This window comes from Varroa destructor, unplaced genomic scaffold, assembly GCF_002443255.2.
Source record: "Varroa destructor unplaced genomic scaffold, Vdes_3.0 BEIS01000005.1, whole genome shotgun sequence".
NCBI lineage: Eukaryota > Metazoa > Arthropoda > Arachnida > Mesostigmata > Varroidae > Varroa > Varroa destructor.
The window spans coordinates 27568942-27586716 of NW_019211458.1; the positions used below are offsets into that span (position 1 = coordinate 27568942).

Here is a 17775-nt window from a genome sequence, read left to right on the forward strand (position 1 = left end):
GAGTACAAGGTAGAGGCCGATATAGAACTCAGCGAGCTAAATCTACTGTGCCCTCGAGTCGTAAGCACCCTTGCGTTTCGAGTTTTGAACTTCGAGTCGCTTTACCGCCAGCCGAACGAGGAGCAGGGTGATCAGGGGTTTCGCGGGGAGCCAGTAGCGACGCCCGCAGGGCGGTGGCACCACTACTGCGTGTAAACCTTGGACCGTTATGACTCACAACCACCTGGTTCTAGAGACATGGTCGGACAGACAACGAGCAGAGCAGGGCGACTCGTCGCGCTGCTAGTTCGGTACCATCGGCACTACCGCTTCAGGCTTCTACTTGCCAGTCACTGAGCAGCCGATCGACCCGAGGCTTGAGCTTAAACCTGAGTTTGGCATGGCCCGACCCGATTCGATCCTATAGCTTATGCCCAGGTAGACGACCCCCTTGGGTAGAGTATATCTCCTGTGCTAGCCAGAATGACTCCTCTCGGAGGGTTGGCATCCCACCTCGCATCTCATCCATATAGATGCGTGTCTGTAAGTTGCGTGTACCGTCTAGTTCAGCAATCTCTCCGCAGCGTCAGACAGATAGAGGGGAGTTAGTGGAGAAAGACTAACTGCCAGCCTTCGCTTTATCTAGGACGACTTCGAAGAGGCGACGATGAATTGGAGGGGACGCTCAAAGGGCTCCAGGGGAGCTTAACTCAGCTTCGGTAGCTGCATAAACCTAAGCAACAGAAGGAGCTTGGATGAATCGCAAAGGAGCAGACCCTGGACACGCTTTGGATGTTGGTCATAGCTGATTCCAGGGGATCGAGCAAGCCTTGCGAATTAGGTAGGTTGGCCGACTGCTAAGGGGGCTTCAGCCGTAGTAGTCACGACCCAATGGCCATGTGATCTATGTTGCCCATAAATCAGGTGTTAAATACGTTGGATTTATATGCATGCAACTAAAACATATTGATGGTGGACAATTTGTAAAGGCTATTGATATATGGAAATAAATATCATATGGACAGGTAACAGGAAAGGAGTGTATGCAGACATGACGCAGTGCGCATTTGATTAGATTTCGTAGTAGAATTTTCTCTACAAGTTGGTAGCCAAAGTAATGATGAACTTCACGAGATTGGCCCAGTTCCTTATAACGCTGGCGTGCTTTTCCGCTTAGCATGTTCGGCCACAGATCGTATATTGTTATTATGGGAAATTGATTAGCGCTGGAAACCAACAGAGTAGTAGATGTTTTTAATAATAGAGAAAATAAAGGTAAATAATTTAGTACGTGCTTTCTCATCGAAGATATTTAGAGCACGTTTACGACAGTTCGATTGCCAACCGACGGGCAGCGACCATAGTGTCCACGAAACATGTTTATTACGTGAAACGGCAACCACGGAAAATTTTAGCTGCATTACCCCTAGATAATGCTTTAGATGGCAAATACTTCTTAGCACCAGTTTGTTGATCTAGAACAATTGATGGAGGAAACGGAATAATAAATTGGGCTTAGTTTCAAGAAAACCGAGCTTATTCCTATCAGCTACAATGTTTGGATATCCTGTTCAAAGAGCTGGTCGTGTCTTGGACAATAATCAGGACAAGAACAGAAAGTATTATTCGAAATTATTCTCCACTGTTGTCATATTAAATAATAATACGTATTATTGTTATCATCATCATCGCCGGTCTTTCAATTAAGTCTATGCACAAGCAGCATTGTTCGTTAAGCTGGATGCCTAAGGTCGCACAATCTAGGTGTAGACCTATTTGTGCATTTGGAAAAGGGACAACTTACAACAGCCTGTTATCAGTTATTCTATAGAAAATGAAAAGTTACAATTGTGCTCAGATTTTGTGGAGGTAGAAGCGCTGCTTCCGAGAGACTGATCACTGCTCAACGAGAGGAAATTGTCTACTCTCTATTTGGTCAAGATGGTTTCCTTTAACAAATGCACACTTAGTACGGTTAAACAGGCAGCTATGCCTATTTTATTATTGATTCGGTGTCATTGAAATGCTGTTTTCGATTTTTTGTCTTTAAAATATATTTTAGATAATGTGTTTTTAGTTATTATCATTTCTATGGAGTGTTATAAGAAATTTTGTTTTTTCTTTCGTTGGAGAACCGTACTTTTGCTGAGACCCATAAATAGTAGCTGCGCAATGCAGTATCTATTATTAAGTATAAACATATTGGTTTGTCATATTCAGTAAATGAATCTTCACAATTTATCTCCTAACGATTTGTGATTTTTGTTTGCCAAGGCACTCGTTTGACCCACGTTCTAGGGACAAATCTGACGATTTCCAGCCATAATTATTGACACTATTAAAGTTACCTCGATAGTAATGATAAACGTCCTGTTTTCAGTATCTACGGTACAGTAACTATCTAACATATGACATATGTCCGATACTTCTTGACGCAACGGTTCACTGTTACCAGTGAATTCGGCGGATGTTGAAATTTAATTGCTTTTGAACTCGTTGGGCTAAACGGACGATGTTTTAACGTATACTTGCCCCAGTTCTTGGGAGTTTCTGGATTGCCACGTACGTTCCCATATGTAGTTTTTCTATCGATGGCTTCTCGAAGCAGCCTGATAGTAAAACATGTTTGCTCGCCAGTTGCTTTTAGGGACATAGAAAACTCCTTAATTGGACCGGAGAAGCAAGACGAAGCCAATATTGCATATTTCTTCGCTCAGCTCAAGGAGTAATTAAGGCAATGAGGTCGTAGCCTGGTCATCAAATGGCCAAATTGCATGCTTTCGATTGCCGTGCCAGCGTTCCACGAGCCTTCTGAACAATTCTTTTTCGACAAGCGGACTCTACTCATTATTGGATTTTTGGCTGACGCTTATTTTGTAGCAGTAGATGCCTAGATGCCAGCTGTAAGTCCTATCTTTGCCTTCTGTCCGAACCTACTCTCGACGGTTGCCGAACTCAATTTCACTTTAGAACAACGCCATCTTCTCCTTTGATTCCTGGCAATAGACGCCTCGTCTCCTATAGCGACCACGTGCTCCGGATTGCTATTGCACGTAGAATACACTGCACGCATGTTCCATTGGGCTGGAGTCAATGCACGGGATACCTGTTTCGTATTTAGTTTCCGCACTTGCAGTGTTTGGGTTATACTTCTGTAAAATGTTACATGCCGAACCATTGATCTCGACGTTCTGCATTTGTGAAAAGTTTCTTCGATTGCAGCAATGCATTGATTGATCTCTTAAGTGTGCGGTCCTTCTTGCTAATCCTCAACGCTTTAATATTCATCCTTGTCATGTCTGCCCCGTTCACGTACTGTGCTTTCACTTTCACTCCTCCTCAAAGCCTCCCTTCCCGTTCTATGTCTTCACAAGTCTCTAAACGCATTATATAAGCATTTTTATAGCTAAATTTCGTGTGCTAATGGCACGTAGTCCTAAAGTTACTCAACTTTAACGTAAGCCAAAATTCGCTTGTAACTGCCTAATACTGCAGATTTAGGGACCACGCAAAATCATGATGCACACAGCCTACGCGTTCTCATTCCAGTAACTTGCAGTTATTTAGTTCCGTTTCATCAATGTACTGCCGAAACGATTAATTGTTCCGTGTGATTTCACGTAACGGTGTCGACGTTTTCCGCATCTTCTGCAAAAGCGTTCAGCAGTGGAAACAATAAAGGAGATCCTGTTTTATGGTTCGGATGCATGTGCTGAGGATTGCGTTTCTCCAAATATTGATACTAATACTTCTTCTAGCCTTAACAACAAACGTTTTTGCTTGCATTACGAACGAATTTATTTAATAACCATAATTAGCTAACTAGATCATTTCTATAAACGTGAATGAGTAGAAGCTACCGCGGTATGAGCACATTCTGCGGTCGGCTGCATTTACATGAAGCCATTTGTTATTACTAGTTATAATTAACAGCCTTTTTTCAGTTGTCACACAGTACTAGGTCACCCAACGAAACCTTGAATACCAGATCATTAGAGGAATTGAAATCCACTATGTAATTCATCTAGTCCTATAAGGAGAAAAACATACCAGCACGAATTGTTGCGTTTAAAGTTCGACGTCCACCTAAAAGGTTGTATCCTTGGCATTACCTCGATGATCCTTCTAATCCTATTTAGCTGATTCACATCGTCCCAAATCACTATATCTATAAATATCTTGTGCGGACAGCTTGATAATGACGGTTTACGCATATTTACGTAACGCTGACTTAATTTATAGATTGACGAACGAATAAACACTTGTGTAAAGCGTTTGCCACGTATCACTAAATCATCGTCTAAATCATCAATACCATCAGTCTCATACCGTAATACTAACACTGTTTGCTTATATTCACATATCAATGCGTATGACAAATACGGCCGATATAACAAGGACGTAATTAAACACATCTTTAAATCATAAATCGTTCATATTTTAAACAACGTGTTGAAACAAACGTCCATATTTATCACTTCAACATAACAACTTAAGCTGGTCACTTGCTGAAGTATCGTTCTTTCTTACCCCCTAGGAAAATTCTGAGAGAGCATATGTTCAACATGTGATTCCCGCTTAAGGAATAATAGCGCGTGCCGCCTTCGTATGGACGTGTGCGCGACCTGTGGCCGTCATAGGGAAACGGTAAGAGCCTAAAGGCGGGATCTCTTAACAGGCCTAATTGTGTTGATGTAAACGTATCCGAGAACATGGACGAAAAGCGGTGCGTAATAGTACTTGATCTATAAACACCACTAAAAACACGGTGTGGCCCCTCTCGTTTAGAAGAGGCAGCATATAACAAGCTTGCTAATGACATTAGAGATGTAGATGCTGTTATAATCGATCCGACAAAAAAAATACTCTGCTTTTTATGGAGCGGCTTATCTCTTTCTGTTAACAACTGCATATTAGAAGAAACTACGAGGTCTAGCTAACTTTGATTCAATGTTTTTTTGCCTATTGTTCATTGCACGTCGATTGATAGAGTCTGCCTAGAGGTTTAAGTGCTGTATTTCAAACGCAACACCAAATTGATGGTAACTTACCACTTCTATGCCTTAATACGTGTCATATTCTCCACTTGTGCTAGCCCAGGTATATATGGCTTTCACTGTAGATTGCCGGCCTGATAGGATCGATTGAAGAGTGTCGACGACCTGTTTTCAATCTAAACTCCCGAGAGTTCTTGAATTTAATGTGTGAACTACTGCACATTGATTGGTACATGTGGCTTTTAAGCGGGTGTAGGAGCCTTCTTGGATTTGTACGCCAACACCGCTTCGATTTCAATGAGGCTATTTCGCACTTACTTACGACTCCGCGTGTTGTCCTGCTCGTCATATGTCAGCAACATAAACTACAGGTAACGTTTTGGGTGTTCATGAAGAAGCTGGGTTTCTACCCTTTGGTCTTTGCCTGGTCCTATAGCGTCATAAATTTTTGCTTCGAATCAGGTCTAACGATGTCGTATGTGCGAATAGATGATACCGAAATATTTGCAGTTCAAGCTGTCATAAATGTCAGTTTGGCCATGGATTTCGAACTGTATGATCGGAACAAGCCTCTGTCCAACGATTCTTGTGGGATACACTGCTCAAAAGTATGTAGTAATCTGCAGGCATTGCGTACAGGAGATAACGAAGCCTGAAATAATGGAAGGCCCACGATTGACAATGCGCTGTCGCCTATTGGACGCATCGTTCCATCTAATGTCATTACTGAACAATATTCTCATTCAGGGAATACCGACGAAGGAAGTGACGGGGCCATCAACAAACAACACGTTCATTCTTGTCGCTCTCGTTGACTGCATGATTATATACTATCACCTTGTACCCCCAAGAAATGATCGCCTCTTCTATATGGTGGCACGAATCGGCGTGTGGATCTTCGACGTGTTGCATCACGCGATCCTCTTTCCTATTGACGCATTTCGGGTAACAAGCGTGGCGATCCGACGACCTCCCGGTTGGGAGCCCCTATTGGCACAGAGCATATGCACGCTTTGGTTGCACTCGGTTATGTGTGGCCATTATGCCGAACATGTCGCTGTACTCGTGGCCAGTTTAGCTGATATTCCTAATAGAAGAGCGCACGGAGCTGGGGACTACTGATCGTCGTAAAACTGGAAATATGGCAGTGTAGCTGAAGTTGTTGAAACACAAATAATTGTGTTTGAATGAAGACATGACGAAGCTAGCAAAACATTGCGTTGCCTAAGTCCATTTTGAAAATCGTTTATTTTATTCGCAGATAATCCATGTACGCGTGCGTAACCAGTAGTAACACTGCTATTAAGCGGTGCAAGTCGATGGTAAACAATTCGACCACATGACCAGTTTAGTAACAGACGAATCAGATTTATTATTTCAGCGCTGCAATTTAAATAAATGAGAGGTTGGTGAGCGCATCAGAAGCCGTTTCAGTATACGAGAGTACTAAGAAGCGGGTGGCGGGGAGGTATAGTCTTTGCGATTAGAATACGATCTTGTTTACGTTCAAGGTGCAACTCTTGTTGGCTAGTAGTTATTGGCTGAAGGAAAATGTTTATTGATCCGTATTCCATCAATGCTAAAACAATCAACCGTCGAAGTCGTTTTCCCATTTATTTAATGAGCTTTAGCCGAGATGTACTGCAGTGTAAACAGATAGTTCGTTCCCGGAAGTACAAAAACTACAGAATAGTTGTGGTGAAATTAACCGACTTCCGAATATATGCATTTCAAGGAGCCGCGTGACAAACCGAAACGCACCGAAAACCCGCAAGGCAGTAGCTGCGATTGCCGCTTAAGGGGTCAACTGCAAAATGTAGGCAGACCCGAATACTAGCGAACACAGAATCGAACGTAACATTTTGAAATGCTAACGTACACATAATTATCCATTGTGACAACATCTCCTGACCCTGTGACACTGTCTGCTATACAATGGGATGTTTGCTTCATATAGTTGACGCAGGGTTCCGACCTCGAGAGGCAGGCAGGAGACAGCCGTATAGAGCGACGCATTACGGCTTAAGTGACGACCGTAGAACCCGTAACACACACAGACTGAATTTAGCTATCGTCCTCGGGATCAACAGTAATATCAGCTCTCAGCTCAGTAAAGAGTACCGTGTCAGACAATTAGGACTGCTAATACTGGGGATACCTGTTCACAGAAAGTATCTTTGACAAGCGTCGACGCGAGAACTACAGCAGAGGAGGTACGAGTCTGTGCTTTAGAGAGACCAGCAAATTGGGAGTCTCAACAAGTATAAGCCTTGGGAAGTTGTCATCGATCTAGGTTTTTGTTTGAGAGAAACTGTTCACTATTCACATTTTCCATAGACATCTATTTAATGTAATAGCTAAAAATGTAGAACGGCAAATAAATGAGAGCAAGCACAGATCGAGTGGATCCAGTGTGGCGTTTCTGTTAAAAGCCATTTAATCGCTCGAATTTCTCTAGGGCTTATCAAGCTCGCAATAGGAAGATTCATCCTAAAAATATCTAAAGAATACACACCATAATAATACTGTCGACTCATAGACACATTCAGCCGGATATGCAGAACATCCATTGACTGAGGTTTACAATGAAACAATTTAACCATGACCTCAGCAAAAATTGCCCTTGAAAACATTTGTTAAATCATCTTCACATACTATTTTTAGCAGGAGAGTTAGACCACCTAGATCGTTTAGCTGTCAAGTTGATTCAGTGGATAGTTTTGTTCCATTTGAGGGATGTTCTTTAGGGATTTTATTGTGCCGACGCAGCAAGTCTACTACCGAAAATCGAAGGGTGCATTTTTTCTAGGATCGACAAGAAGGCAGGAACACGAGCGTGTACCTAAGTGATAACAGCAGATTGTTCTTCTAAAGTAAGGGGATATAAATGCTGTTCTGATACTATAAACACTGATCAGGCGCGCGTTTCACACTTGGGGTTGCGACCCCTTTGTCCTGCATTCATGAACGGACGTCCGATGAGAAATAGATCATAATCGTCTGTTAACAAACAATTATTTCAATTATTTACTGTAAAATAACAGTGAAATTCGTCTAACGTCAAGAAAAGCACAGAATACTGCATGTATATACACAGTTTTAATTTATTGATCGGTCTTCCCTAACTATAGATATGTACAAACATAATAAACTCGACGAATCTGATCATTTTAATGTGTATTCATTGAAACTAAGACTAAAATTCGTTGGTGGCGTACCGTTGCGCAGATTTACTTGCTTAAAATCTCGTTATGTTGAGTATGGCGATCTAGCAAAGTAGACTGGCACGTAACCACTGGAATGAGACAACAAAATACGATGTATACGACATGATTGACTGCTCTCACGGGAAATAACAAAGGGATGAAAATTCACCACCTCTGAACGCGGTCCCTATTCCATTGATAGACGTTTACGTAAATCGTTATGTGTGTCATCATACCTCAGCAAGAGACAGTTTAATAGAACCGTTTTGAAGCGGGTCCTTCTTCTCGAACGCTCCTGTAAATGAGTGTTCAGTAATGCTAGTAATGAAAACTCCACACTGATTTTGCAATCATGATATCTTTACAGGCGGTAATAATTTTTCCCCGACTACATAAAGAATATGTTTTGCCGTATGAAAGAACCCACTAATATGAATCGATAGTACATTGCGTCATCTATAGAAAATATTGGTGTTCAAACCTAGAGACTCTCACCAAACGCGGCAGCTAAGTGTAGAACACAAGCAACGAAGTCCCCGAACCTAAGGGTTCCGTCCTTTCGCATAAAGCGAAGAACTAACAGGGAAAGTACGTCCGAGTTGAGCTTAAAACCTGAAGGTCAGTTCCACAAAAGCACCTTGTTACTTCAATAAGTTGTTAGTCTTTTACGCAGAACTAGAATGACTAGCAAGCTGAAACGAATATATGTATATATATATATATATATGCCGAACTGTAATTTCCATTAATATATTAGTAAAGTTAACGGGCAAGCGGATTTCTAGATGGCGACAAAAAATGTTCCGCTAACAAAACAAGTTTGACTTCATTCAGCTAACCAATATCTTCGAGGGCCTCTTTGAGCCGGTCGGCTCGCAATACTCCGACGGTGCCTTTTGTATAGGCCTTGAAGACGTTCTGCCACCACTTTAATGAGCAAATAAAATGTTTGTAATCTTGGTATTTTAAACGGCCGAGCCCACTGTTATCCATAGCAAGCACTACCTGCCGACAAACTTCCATCGTCGCACAGCTTTTCACGTAATCTGAAAATCCCAAATCGGTATCACTATATGGTAACAACAAGAAGTTCTGAGAACGAATAGATTATTTGCTATCGTTGATTATTTATTGATAGAATTTAGTATTAATGATTTTGGTAATTACCTATAATAGTAGATATAGGCCGACACTTACCGTTTGGTAAGCAAGTCTCCAGGATTTCCTGCAGATCAAATGCATTAACGCATTTGTGTTCGTCAGCCATTTGCAGGAACACCTGCTCGTAGGTGGCTAACGAGGTCTCCAGTTGAGGCTGGACCTTTTTAAATGGCGACCGGGTACAACTGACGGAGTATTCGATGCATCTGTACGTGATGGGTACAAAAATCGTCAAAAAAAGAGTAGGGATAATTCTTTGACGGAAGTCACCGAGATGGCTGTGCATACTTGTGAATATTATGAAATGAAGCATACGATCAAGCAAACAGATAGTCGAAGATCTTGCCACCAGTGACAAAAACGCATACTTGAGTTTTGTTGGTTTCTCTGAGAACACCCGAAGTGTAAAAAGAGCTTCTTCACCGGGCTCGAACGTTGTCGGTATCACGACATAATGGCCTTGTTCCAGGGGGCATCGAACGCACACCTGCAGGTTCCCACAAGGAACGTCTATTCGGTATCTATTTTACTGTCTGCTATGAAACGATAGAGCCCAATTGTTGCTATCAGCAGGGCGCCCGATCAAACGTTTTGGTTCTGATGTTTATTACTTGGCTAGGAGGCATTTGTTACCTAGGTCCATCGCCCTGGTTTGTTCTTTTTCGAAAAATCAAATTCGCATACAAAATGTCAAAGATCAAACATGTAGAGTCAGGCTTGTGCGAAACGAATATACTACGTTTACTTATCAGTCTGTTCTTGTCTGTGTTGTCATTCGACAAACTCCGTATCTGCAAATTATTACCTGTTTGTAGTTGGAGTAATGAGAGCTCAGCAATGATTTAACTTCTTTAAAGTAGGTCTTAGTTAGAGGCTCTTGGATCGACTTTTGGCACTGATAAACGGTGAACCCAATTACCTGCAAGAATGAACTGTTCACGTTGTTTTTGACTGAGCTCTAAATTTACGGTTATTTATAACTGAAATGCGTTCTGTAACTTTGAATTTCTCAGTGCGAAACTTGAATGAGTAAATCTGGCCAAAAAAATGCTCGTAATGTATGAACAGAAATCTACGACCCTTTCCTAGCTTCTTCGACAAACTGTTTTCATATCTTTCGTTAAGACGATGCTTTCTTTGTAAGCAGAGAACTTAACGGAAGATAGATAGTGTTTTCTATCCAAATTAGTCTTATCCAAAAAGCTACACGTTCGGCCTGACCTTTGGCTCAATAACAGCATCTTGACACAATGATATAACAACGCTTTCGCCCTCCTGGACCGACAGCGCCATCTGGGGATTCATGTGAAAGGTATCTGTATTGTTCCGACAGCCTCCACTACTCACTCCTCGTTGCCATCGTTCTTTAGCTAACTTGACCTGCAACGCGGTGGAAACAAACATTTGCGAAAATTATCATGCGAACTTAATCGATATATTTGGTAAAGGAAAAATATTATTTACTGTACCCGCCGTGAAAATTTGTATCGTCTACGAATATGGTCGACGGTTATAGTTGTAGAAAAAAAACTGAACACATACCTGCCAAGGTGTCCTGCCTTTAAGTGAAGGTTCGTCGCGGGATGTCTCCGCATCAAGGTGTACAACCTCAAACGTCGTAAACGTTGAAGAGACTTCAGCAAAAGTCATGAAGAACTCTCCCTCGGCTAATGCTCGCGCTCCTAAAGCCCTCTGCTGATCATCCCGATTTAACCGGTCAAATTCGGTGCAATCCTTTACGTGGGCCGTTGCAATCGGCGCTCGGAGCCTCACAAGACGCAGTTGATCCCCGCGCGAAGTAACCATCTCGCAGAAATGTGAGATACGGTAGTTGACACCAACGACGATCCCGTTAGGTAACCGTTCACTAGGAGCGAATCTGCTGCTCGCATTTGTCTATAAGTAAACAATATATATATATATATATATATATATATTTATCATGAAACGAGTCGGTTAGCCGCGTATCGCAGCTTCTCCGTCGACTAATTCTGCACCATAAATCACAGATGGGGTCGCACCCGCTCACAATATACTAACCCCATTCGCTGTACCATTATTAGTCACACCACTCGAGTTGATGTTGCAATTGTTGCTACTATTGAAATTATTGTTGCCGGCCGCTGGCGGTACAACGAGGGCAGTGACGATGCTCGTCCGTGTCAGAAGGTAATTTAGTGTTGATGGCTGTTCAATGCTCAGTCCTTCCGTGACTCCGCCCGTTAGATCGGAAAGGCCATCCATTGAATTGCCGTATTTCAGTGCTTCGTACGAGCCGTACATCCTGCAAATGCCGTTGTACAAAACAGTGACAAATGCGATGCACTGTTGAATTATTACGGCTACATCTTTAGGCATTTTATAGACTAGTTATTGGCGCGTTTTCATCAAAAACGCGGGCGGGATTCGATGCGCCTGATTTTTTAGCTCCATTAGGCCTTGAAGTGATCTTGCACATCAACAAAAAAAAGTAGTTCGTCTTTTAGATATGTGCAGTATTCGGGCATATGGTGCAAGATACTGTCGTAACTTAAGCAGATTTTCTAGCGTGTGACCAGAGAAGAATAACCGGCATGCACTTAACGTTCCATCTACTGTTAATCACCTTGATCTTCGGTATAGGTCTTCATTATCAGCTTGCCCATGTCAATTCCACTCTCAATTTATTCGTTCTCTTTCCGTTTATAGAACGGCTAGGATAGATTTTAAAGTTAATTACTACAACACAATGGCAATAAATTATTCGATATCTGTAACTAAGTAGATTGAAAGTATAAGTGAAATGGTCTTTATATAGGAACATTCATATATTCGAATATGTAGCTTAAGTGGTGATCTGCTGAAAAATTAATCCACATGTATTTCCTGGCAGATGCTAAATATGCGCTCCCTTAGTGAACAGCTCGGTGTCATGAGTGGGAGCCTTTGCTGCTGCTGATGATGGTAAGGTCTCGTCAACATTATTAATATTTACACCTATTGAAGTTATTGCTTCGTCCCAAATTCGAATTACTCTTACAAGTATTTCCATGATTCTTCTAGAGGCTTTTTGTTTATTTCCGCCGTTGTGTTGATATCCTTTCAGCATGTTGTACCTAATTTGATAATAACAGTGACCGGGAATGACTACATGATAGCGCTGACAGCGTTGCGGGTCCGTTGCCACTCGTCGTGGGCTTGCCCTTCAGGACGGGTTCCTCTCCGATGGTGTTTGAAGCACCTCCCATCTAGGACATAGGAAATAAACATAGGCAATCTGTGTCGTGTCTACACATCCATTGCTTCCTGAAGATTTCCTGCGCCATGGCTTCACTTGCGCGAAGCTGTCGGGCGTTCATTAGCCAATGGATTGGTGTTTTGTACAGCGAAATGTATTCACAGCTCTGTCGGTATCTCCCCTTTCCTGACTCTGCTGCGACTAGAGACGCCCATCGTAACCGGTAGAATTTGAGCGATTTTTAACTTATTGAATTATGTTCAATATCGATGACGCATCTTCAAAGCAGACCAGCAAACTGCCAGGCGAACATCGCGAGAAACTTATCGCAAACACTTCACAATTGTACATTTTCTTCGACTTTTTTTTTCTTTATTTTTCTGGCCTGCGTCCAGCAGTAACAAGGATGTAGGCGATTGTGACAATCGTAAGAGCATTTTAAACAAATGAGCGCTTAGCGGTAATCAAAAAACGATTTATTACTGTTGTCGAAAACATAAAATTACATATAATGTACCAATTTTTCAATGATTCGTTAGGATACGTTGCATATACGTTACAGGTGACTAGTGAAAAGAAGAAAACAAGAGACTGACACTGAAAAATTCGTGGTCTTAATGGGCGAGTGTGACATATTGTCATCGTCGACATGGAAATTACCTGGTAACAAAGAAGTTTCTGTTGAATGAAGGAGGAGATTCATCTACAGAGACCTACGCACATACTTCTGGAGAGAAAATTGAACAATAGTTCGGTCCTGTATTTGCAAAGCCTGAATACAGTAGGCCCATAGGATGCACAGGGACATCGAAAACATGGTGAAAGTAATATATGCGCTATATATAAACGTATAAATTAGAAATATAATCATACGTATTAAAATAATATACGATTTATCTAGTTTAGCATATAGGTTGAATTTTACGCGAATAGGTAGATACTTTGGTGCTTAGATAATGTTAGTCACTTCATAGCAATCTAATTGGAGCACATACGGGTAACGTTTGCTAGTAACCTATTTTCATTTGATAGGACACTAACTTGGCATAAGCCTTTTCAAGCAAGGCTGGCCAAAAGTGGTTTGCTGAGTGTGGCCCATTGCAGTGAATGAAGACCAGTTTTCCGTTAAAAGTGGGCAGCCGGTCATCGATGAGGACCTCCTTCCAATCGCCTGCCCACCAAACCCGAAAACGGAACAAGCCGCAATATTCGTCTTCAAGTGAAAAGCCTTGATCGGCGGGAACAACTCGATAGAATAACGCCCTAGAAAACATTTCATCTATTAGATTATCTATTTGTTCTTGTTATTTCACTTGTTTGAATTATCACCATAATCAGTTTTAATAAAAGAAAACTGGGAAATGTTTATAAAAGACCGTATTTATATTCACGCTCAACAATGCTTTTCTGTGACGGTTCGATACGTCGCACACGAGTGCATTAGGGCTAGCTCGACTAGAGTTTTTGGACAAAAATTAAGCGCTACTCAGTATAATGTCAATACCGCCTGCAAACAATTCACAGTGCGGGTGACCATGTTTGATGTTACCAAGTGCGCTGCCAAGACGCAAAGTGGGTATACAAACCTGCATGTTGCCAAGGTGCCCAGACACGATACCAGCCATTTATCACCGAGTTTTCCAGGAGTTAATTCGAACAACGAAGGTCCATCTACTACAAATTCAGGATTGGCACAAATTTCCTAAAAGCGGAAATTAACAACAGAAAATCAAGTCATTCTATTATAAAGGACACTATAACAATCCCATTTGAGAATGAATTGCCCACAGCATATTATCTAGTTTATACATAGGTATTTATTTATATATGTCGAGAATAATTCGTTACGGAAATGCTTAACAACGTGCTCCGCCTGTTCTGCCCCTCCGATACAAGGTCTTTACGAGTACTGATCATGAGAGGGGTATGCTATGAACTGACAGATATAAAAGTCAAACAGTTATCGGATCTGGCCGGCCTTGCCGATCCGACGGTATTCGCTTTCTATAAGAATTTTCGTATTTCGACGGCCGATTTCACCTCATTCATAGAACTGAAGCATCGCATCATAGCATGTGCGGAGCGCTGCAACAATGGGAACGGCGGATAAACATGCCCGTAACTGTTAAAGATAACATACGCGGCATAGTAGGTAAGCATCGGTCGACATCACGTAAATATCTACGTATACGTATATATGTCTATCGTACCGGGTATCTGACGAGTTCGTCTAAAATTGGCCATGCCATATCATTGCGGAAAAGAGTCCGCAAAATTCGGATTCGGGATGTAAGGGTTCTGGCTGTTATTGTTGATTATACTACTTTAAGGGTCATGTCTTGGTTCACTGTTTGATGATATAGAAGAGATACGGCATTGCGATGGAGGAGACATTCGTATCACGGCCAATAGTGAACATAAATCATCGATAGATGTCCTAGGTCTTCTGCGATCTACAGTAAACTTTACTTATATAATTGACAGGATGTTGTTACATCAGCAGGTTGAACACTTGAGATGATGATGTTGATCGTGTAGCAAAATTGAATTTCGCTAAATGCAAAAATAGCATTTGCACATTATGTAGCCGCTACTACAGATGTGGTCGAATGAAACAAATATTTAAATGAAAGGTAAAATACTAATCTGCTCAAAAATATATTGAGCTTCATTGAAATGCAATTCAATCAAAATTTTAACACAATGGCTGTGACACATTAAAGAGCTATCCAATGGAAAGCCGTGTCGGTCTGAAGTAATGCTTAAGAGAGAAATACTGTTTAGCGGCTTCGGCGGAAATCAATCCTACCGTCAGGGTCGATACTCACGTTCAGGTTACTTGAAGTAGGCTGAGCCCTTGTAGTGTCCGCATCCTAAAAAAGTTCGTCAGTATAATCGATTACGGTAGAAACGTCCCGGCTCTAATGTGTCTTTACTCATTATTCTAAATTTTATATATAGTTTAGCTATAGACCTATATAGTTTAGCTTATGATTTAATATTGCCTACGTGGGGACGCTTCCAGACGAACTGGAACGGCGGAGTTTGATGATAGAAAACAGTGGACTGTACGGCGGGAAACTCCGGGTCCTCGTACAGACAGCCCCTCTCGAGGCTTTTTCGCACGCGCTCGAAATCCGACATGAAGACCGTCGGCCTTTCCTGGCCGTTCCGGAGAGTATTTTGGACGTCCTGGCGGCGATTTACGTTACGGTGGCTACCCGCAACAGGTGAGACAGACCGAATTTGTACCACCGAAGCGCGGATTGTGCCTGTTCGGCTCTGTAACCGAGAGACAGATAAAAAGAAGTCGAGGATGCTTACGATGATCGGTAAGTACCAGTGACGTCATATGAAGGCACTACCTCACATCGATTGTATTGCATAGCTGTACGTGCGTAACGTTCATCACGGCTGATTTTGATTCTTAAAAGACTATTACAACAAAAAAATATATATATATGTATACCAGAAGTTCTATTTTCTCCTAAGCTAAGCAGCCATGTCTCTTGAAAAGGTTCGAAGGTGACATTTTTCTAAAGTTAAATTAAGCCGATGAGTTTGAATCAGACTACATAGTAGCGGTAGGGTCATATTGACCGGGTGCTAATTTTTCTGAGCTAGTTACGATTAAGAAAATGCATGTAAAGCGGATAGAAATATATTTAGTCATTTTATTTCCATTGTTGCCTTTAAGAACAGAAGATAGTAACCAACTCGTGTCGTTTCACTGTTGTGAAACTGTTCTTTTTTACAATCAATAAATCTTTTGTTTATCTAATTTTATAATAGAAATAATCATCTCGTCATCATGATTTTATCCGCCTGTTCCGCAAGAATTACTGCGTAATTATATTACTGTTGGATAAATATGTTTAGTTACGTTTTTCGAAGAAGATATTTAGTAAAACGTGAACTAAATATCTCATTGTTTGTGAAACAATTGAAAATTCAGGAAATAACTAGCGGCTTACCGGCTATAAATTGACCTATTATGCGAATAGGAGAAAACGAATATCTCTGATAAGCGATTCTAAAAACAGGACCTCTCATACGATGAGCGTCTGCCGTTGCGGCCTTGTTTGACGGTATCGCTCGTGACGATAGCTAGAAATACAAGTAGAAGAAGGACAACACTGTGGCTACGAAAGAGTACTACCAAATTAAAGGATTTAACCTTATTAGAATGATGACATCTATATACATATATATTTATTTCATGCAACAAATAATTTCATATGAAATTGTTTATCCTCTGCTAACCCATATAATGGGTTAGCCAATATTTCCTGGTTGGGTCCATATAAAAAAACTGCTCCCAATACACGATTTCTACGTTTTTTCATAAACCAATCACTGTTTACCTTTATAAGTAATCCAGCAACTGGTGCGTCTGCTCGAAATAGAATACGCGACGCGTTGTCTACAATGGTAATACTACAGCAGGGCTTTTGTTAAAAACATAGTGAAAAAAAAAAAAAAAAATCGCTTAAAACTGTGCACACACGCCCACATGCTAAATACGAACGAAAACGTTTAACCGCCGTCAACACTAAACGCGTGACGGAAAGGCAGCATCGTGAAGCATTCCGTAGCGTAACGTAATGATAGCAAGGTTTCACTATGGATAGCCACCTGTGTTTGCGACCGCTGGCACGTCCTTCTCGAAGAGGACATTGTATCTATGTCTACGGCTGCCGCCGTCGCCAAGGGCCTATACCTCTACCTAGTTGCTGGTTTGATCTATAATAGCAATACGGGCTTAGCACTCTTTGCCAACGCGCGATACGCTTGGATCTCTGCTTTTTTTGCCTGGAAAATTGCTAGTCTTTTTCATTTTCTTGTGTGACAATAGGATTTACTGCAGCCTTATTCCTTTTTCTTTCTGTTGCTTTACCACTTAGACTTTCGTCGTCGCTTGCTGTTCCAGTAATTCCTTCTGACACGAGCACCACTTCCAGATATAATCGATCAAACGTCGTTCGCTACTGCTAGCAAATCACCTTGACTCGGCACACTTCATTGTTACTAAGAGAGACTGAGTTGGTTTCCATTGAAGTCGCAATTGCCCCTGCTGCTTCGCCTGACGATGACAATGGAAACAATGATAATGCCAAAAAGCTAGTGGATATCGCACCATATGGTGCTTCTCGCATTGCTGCTGCAGGTTATGCGTACATATGTGTGATGCATTACACACGTAGATAACGCTACG

The 17775-nt window shown here is 41.6% G+C and overlaps 1 protein-coding gene across 9 annotated transcripts in view; it reads right to left on the reverse strand.

Moving 5' to 3' along the window:
- Window positions 1–8056: 8056 nt before the first annotated feature.
- CalpC (calpain C) overlaps window positions 8057–17775 on the reverse strand; it is a 28385-nt gene continuing 18666 nt past the window's right edge. For 2 of the 9 annotated variants that reach the window (XM_086989150.1, XM_022806964.2), the window contains exons 2-16: window positions 16535–16667; window positions 15570–15842; window positions 15389–15433; window positions 14147–14262; window positions 13602–13823; window positions 11384–11627; window positions 10886–11239; window positions 10565–10723; window positions 10149–10262; window positions 9712–9830; window positions 9380–9549; window positions 9022–9228; window positions 8678–8794; window positions 8419–8477; window positions 8057–8271 (exon numbers count right to left, since the gene is read on the reverse strand). In XM_086989150.1, coding sequence (XP_086845276.1) covers window positions 8245–8271; window positions 8419–8477; window positions 8678–8794; window positions 9022–9228; window positions 9380–9549; window positions 9712–9830; window positions 10149–10262; window positions 10565–10723; window positions 10886–11239; window positions 11384–11627; window positions 13602–13823; window positions 14147–14262; window positions 15389–15433; window positions 15570–15704 — 2088 coding nt within the window. In that variant the 5' untranslated portion in view covers window positions 15705–15842; window positions 16535–16667 and the 3' untranslated portion in view covers window positions 8057–8244. Of the gene's footprint in view, window positions 8272–8418; window positions 8478–8677; window positions 8795–9021; window positions 9229–9379; window positions 9550–9711; window positions 9831–10148; window positions 10263–10564; window positions 10724–10885; window positions 11240–11383; window positions 11628–13601; window positions 13824–14146; window positions 14263–14600; window positions 14643–15388; window positions 15434–15569; window positions 15843–16534; window positions 16668–16924; window positions 17009–17457; window positions 17600–17775 lie in introns of those variants that run through there. The other 7 variants (XM_022806958.2, XM_022806962.2, XM_086989151.1 and 4 more) reach the window with 6 other exon arrangements.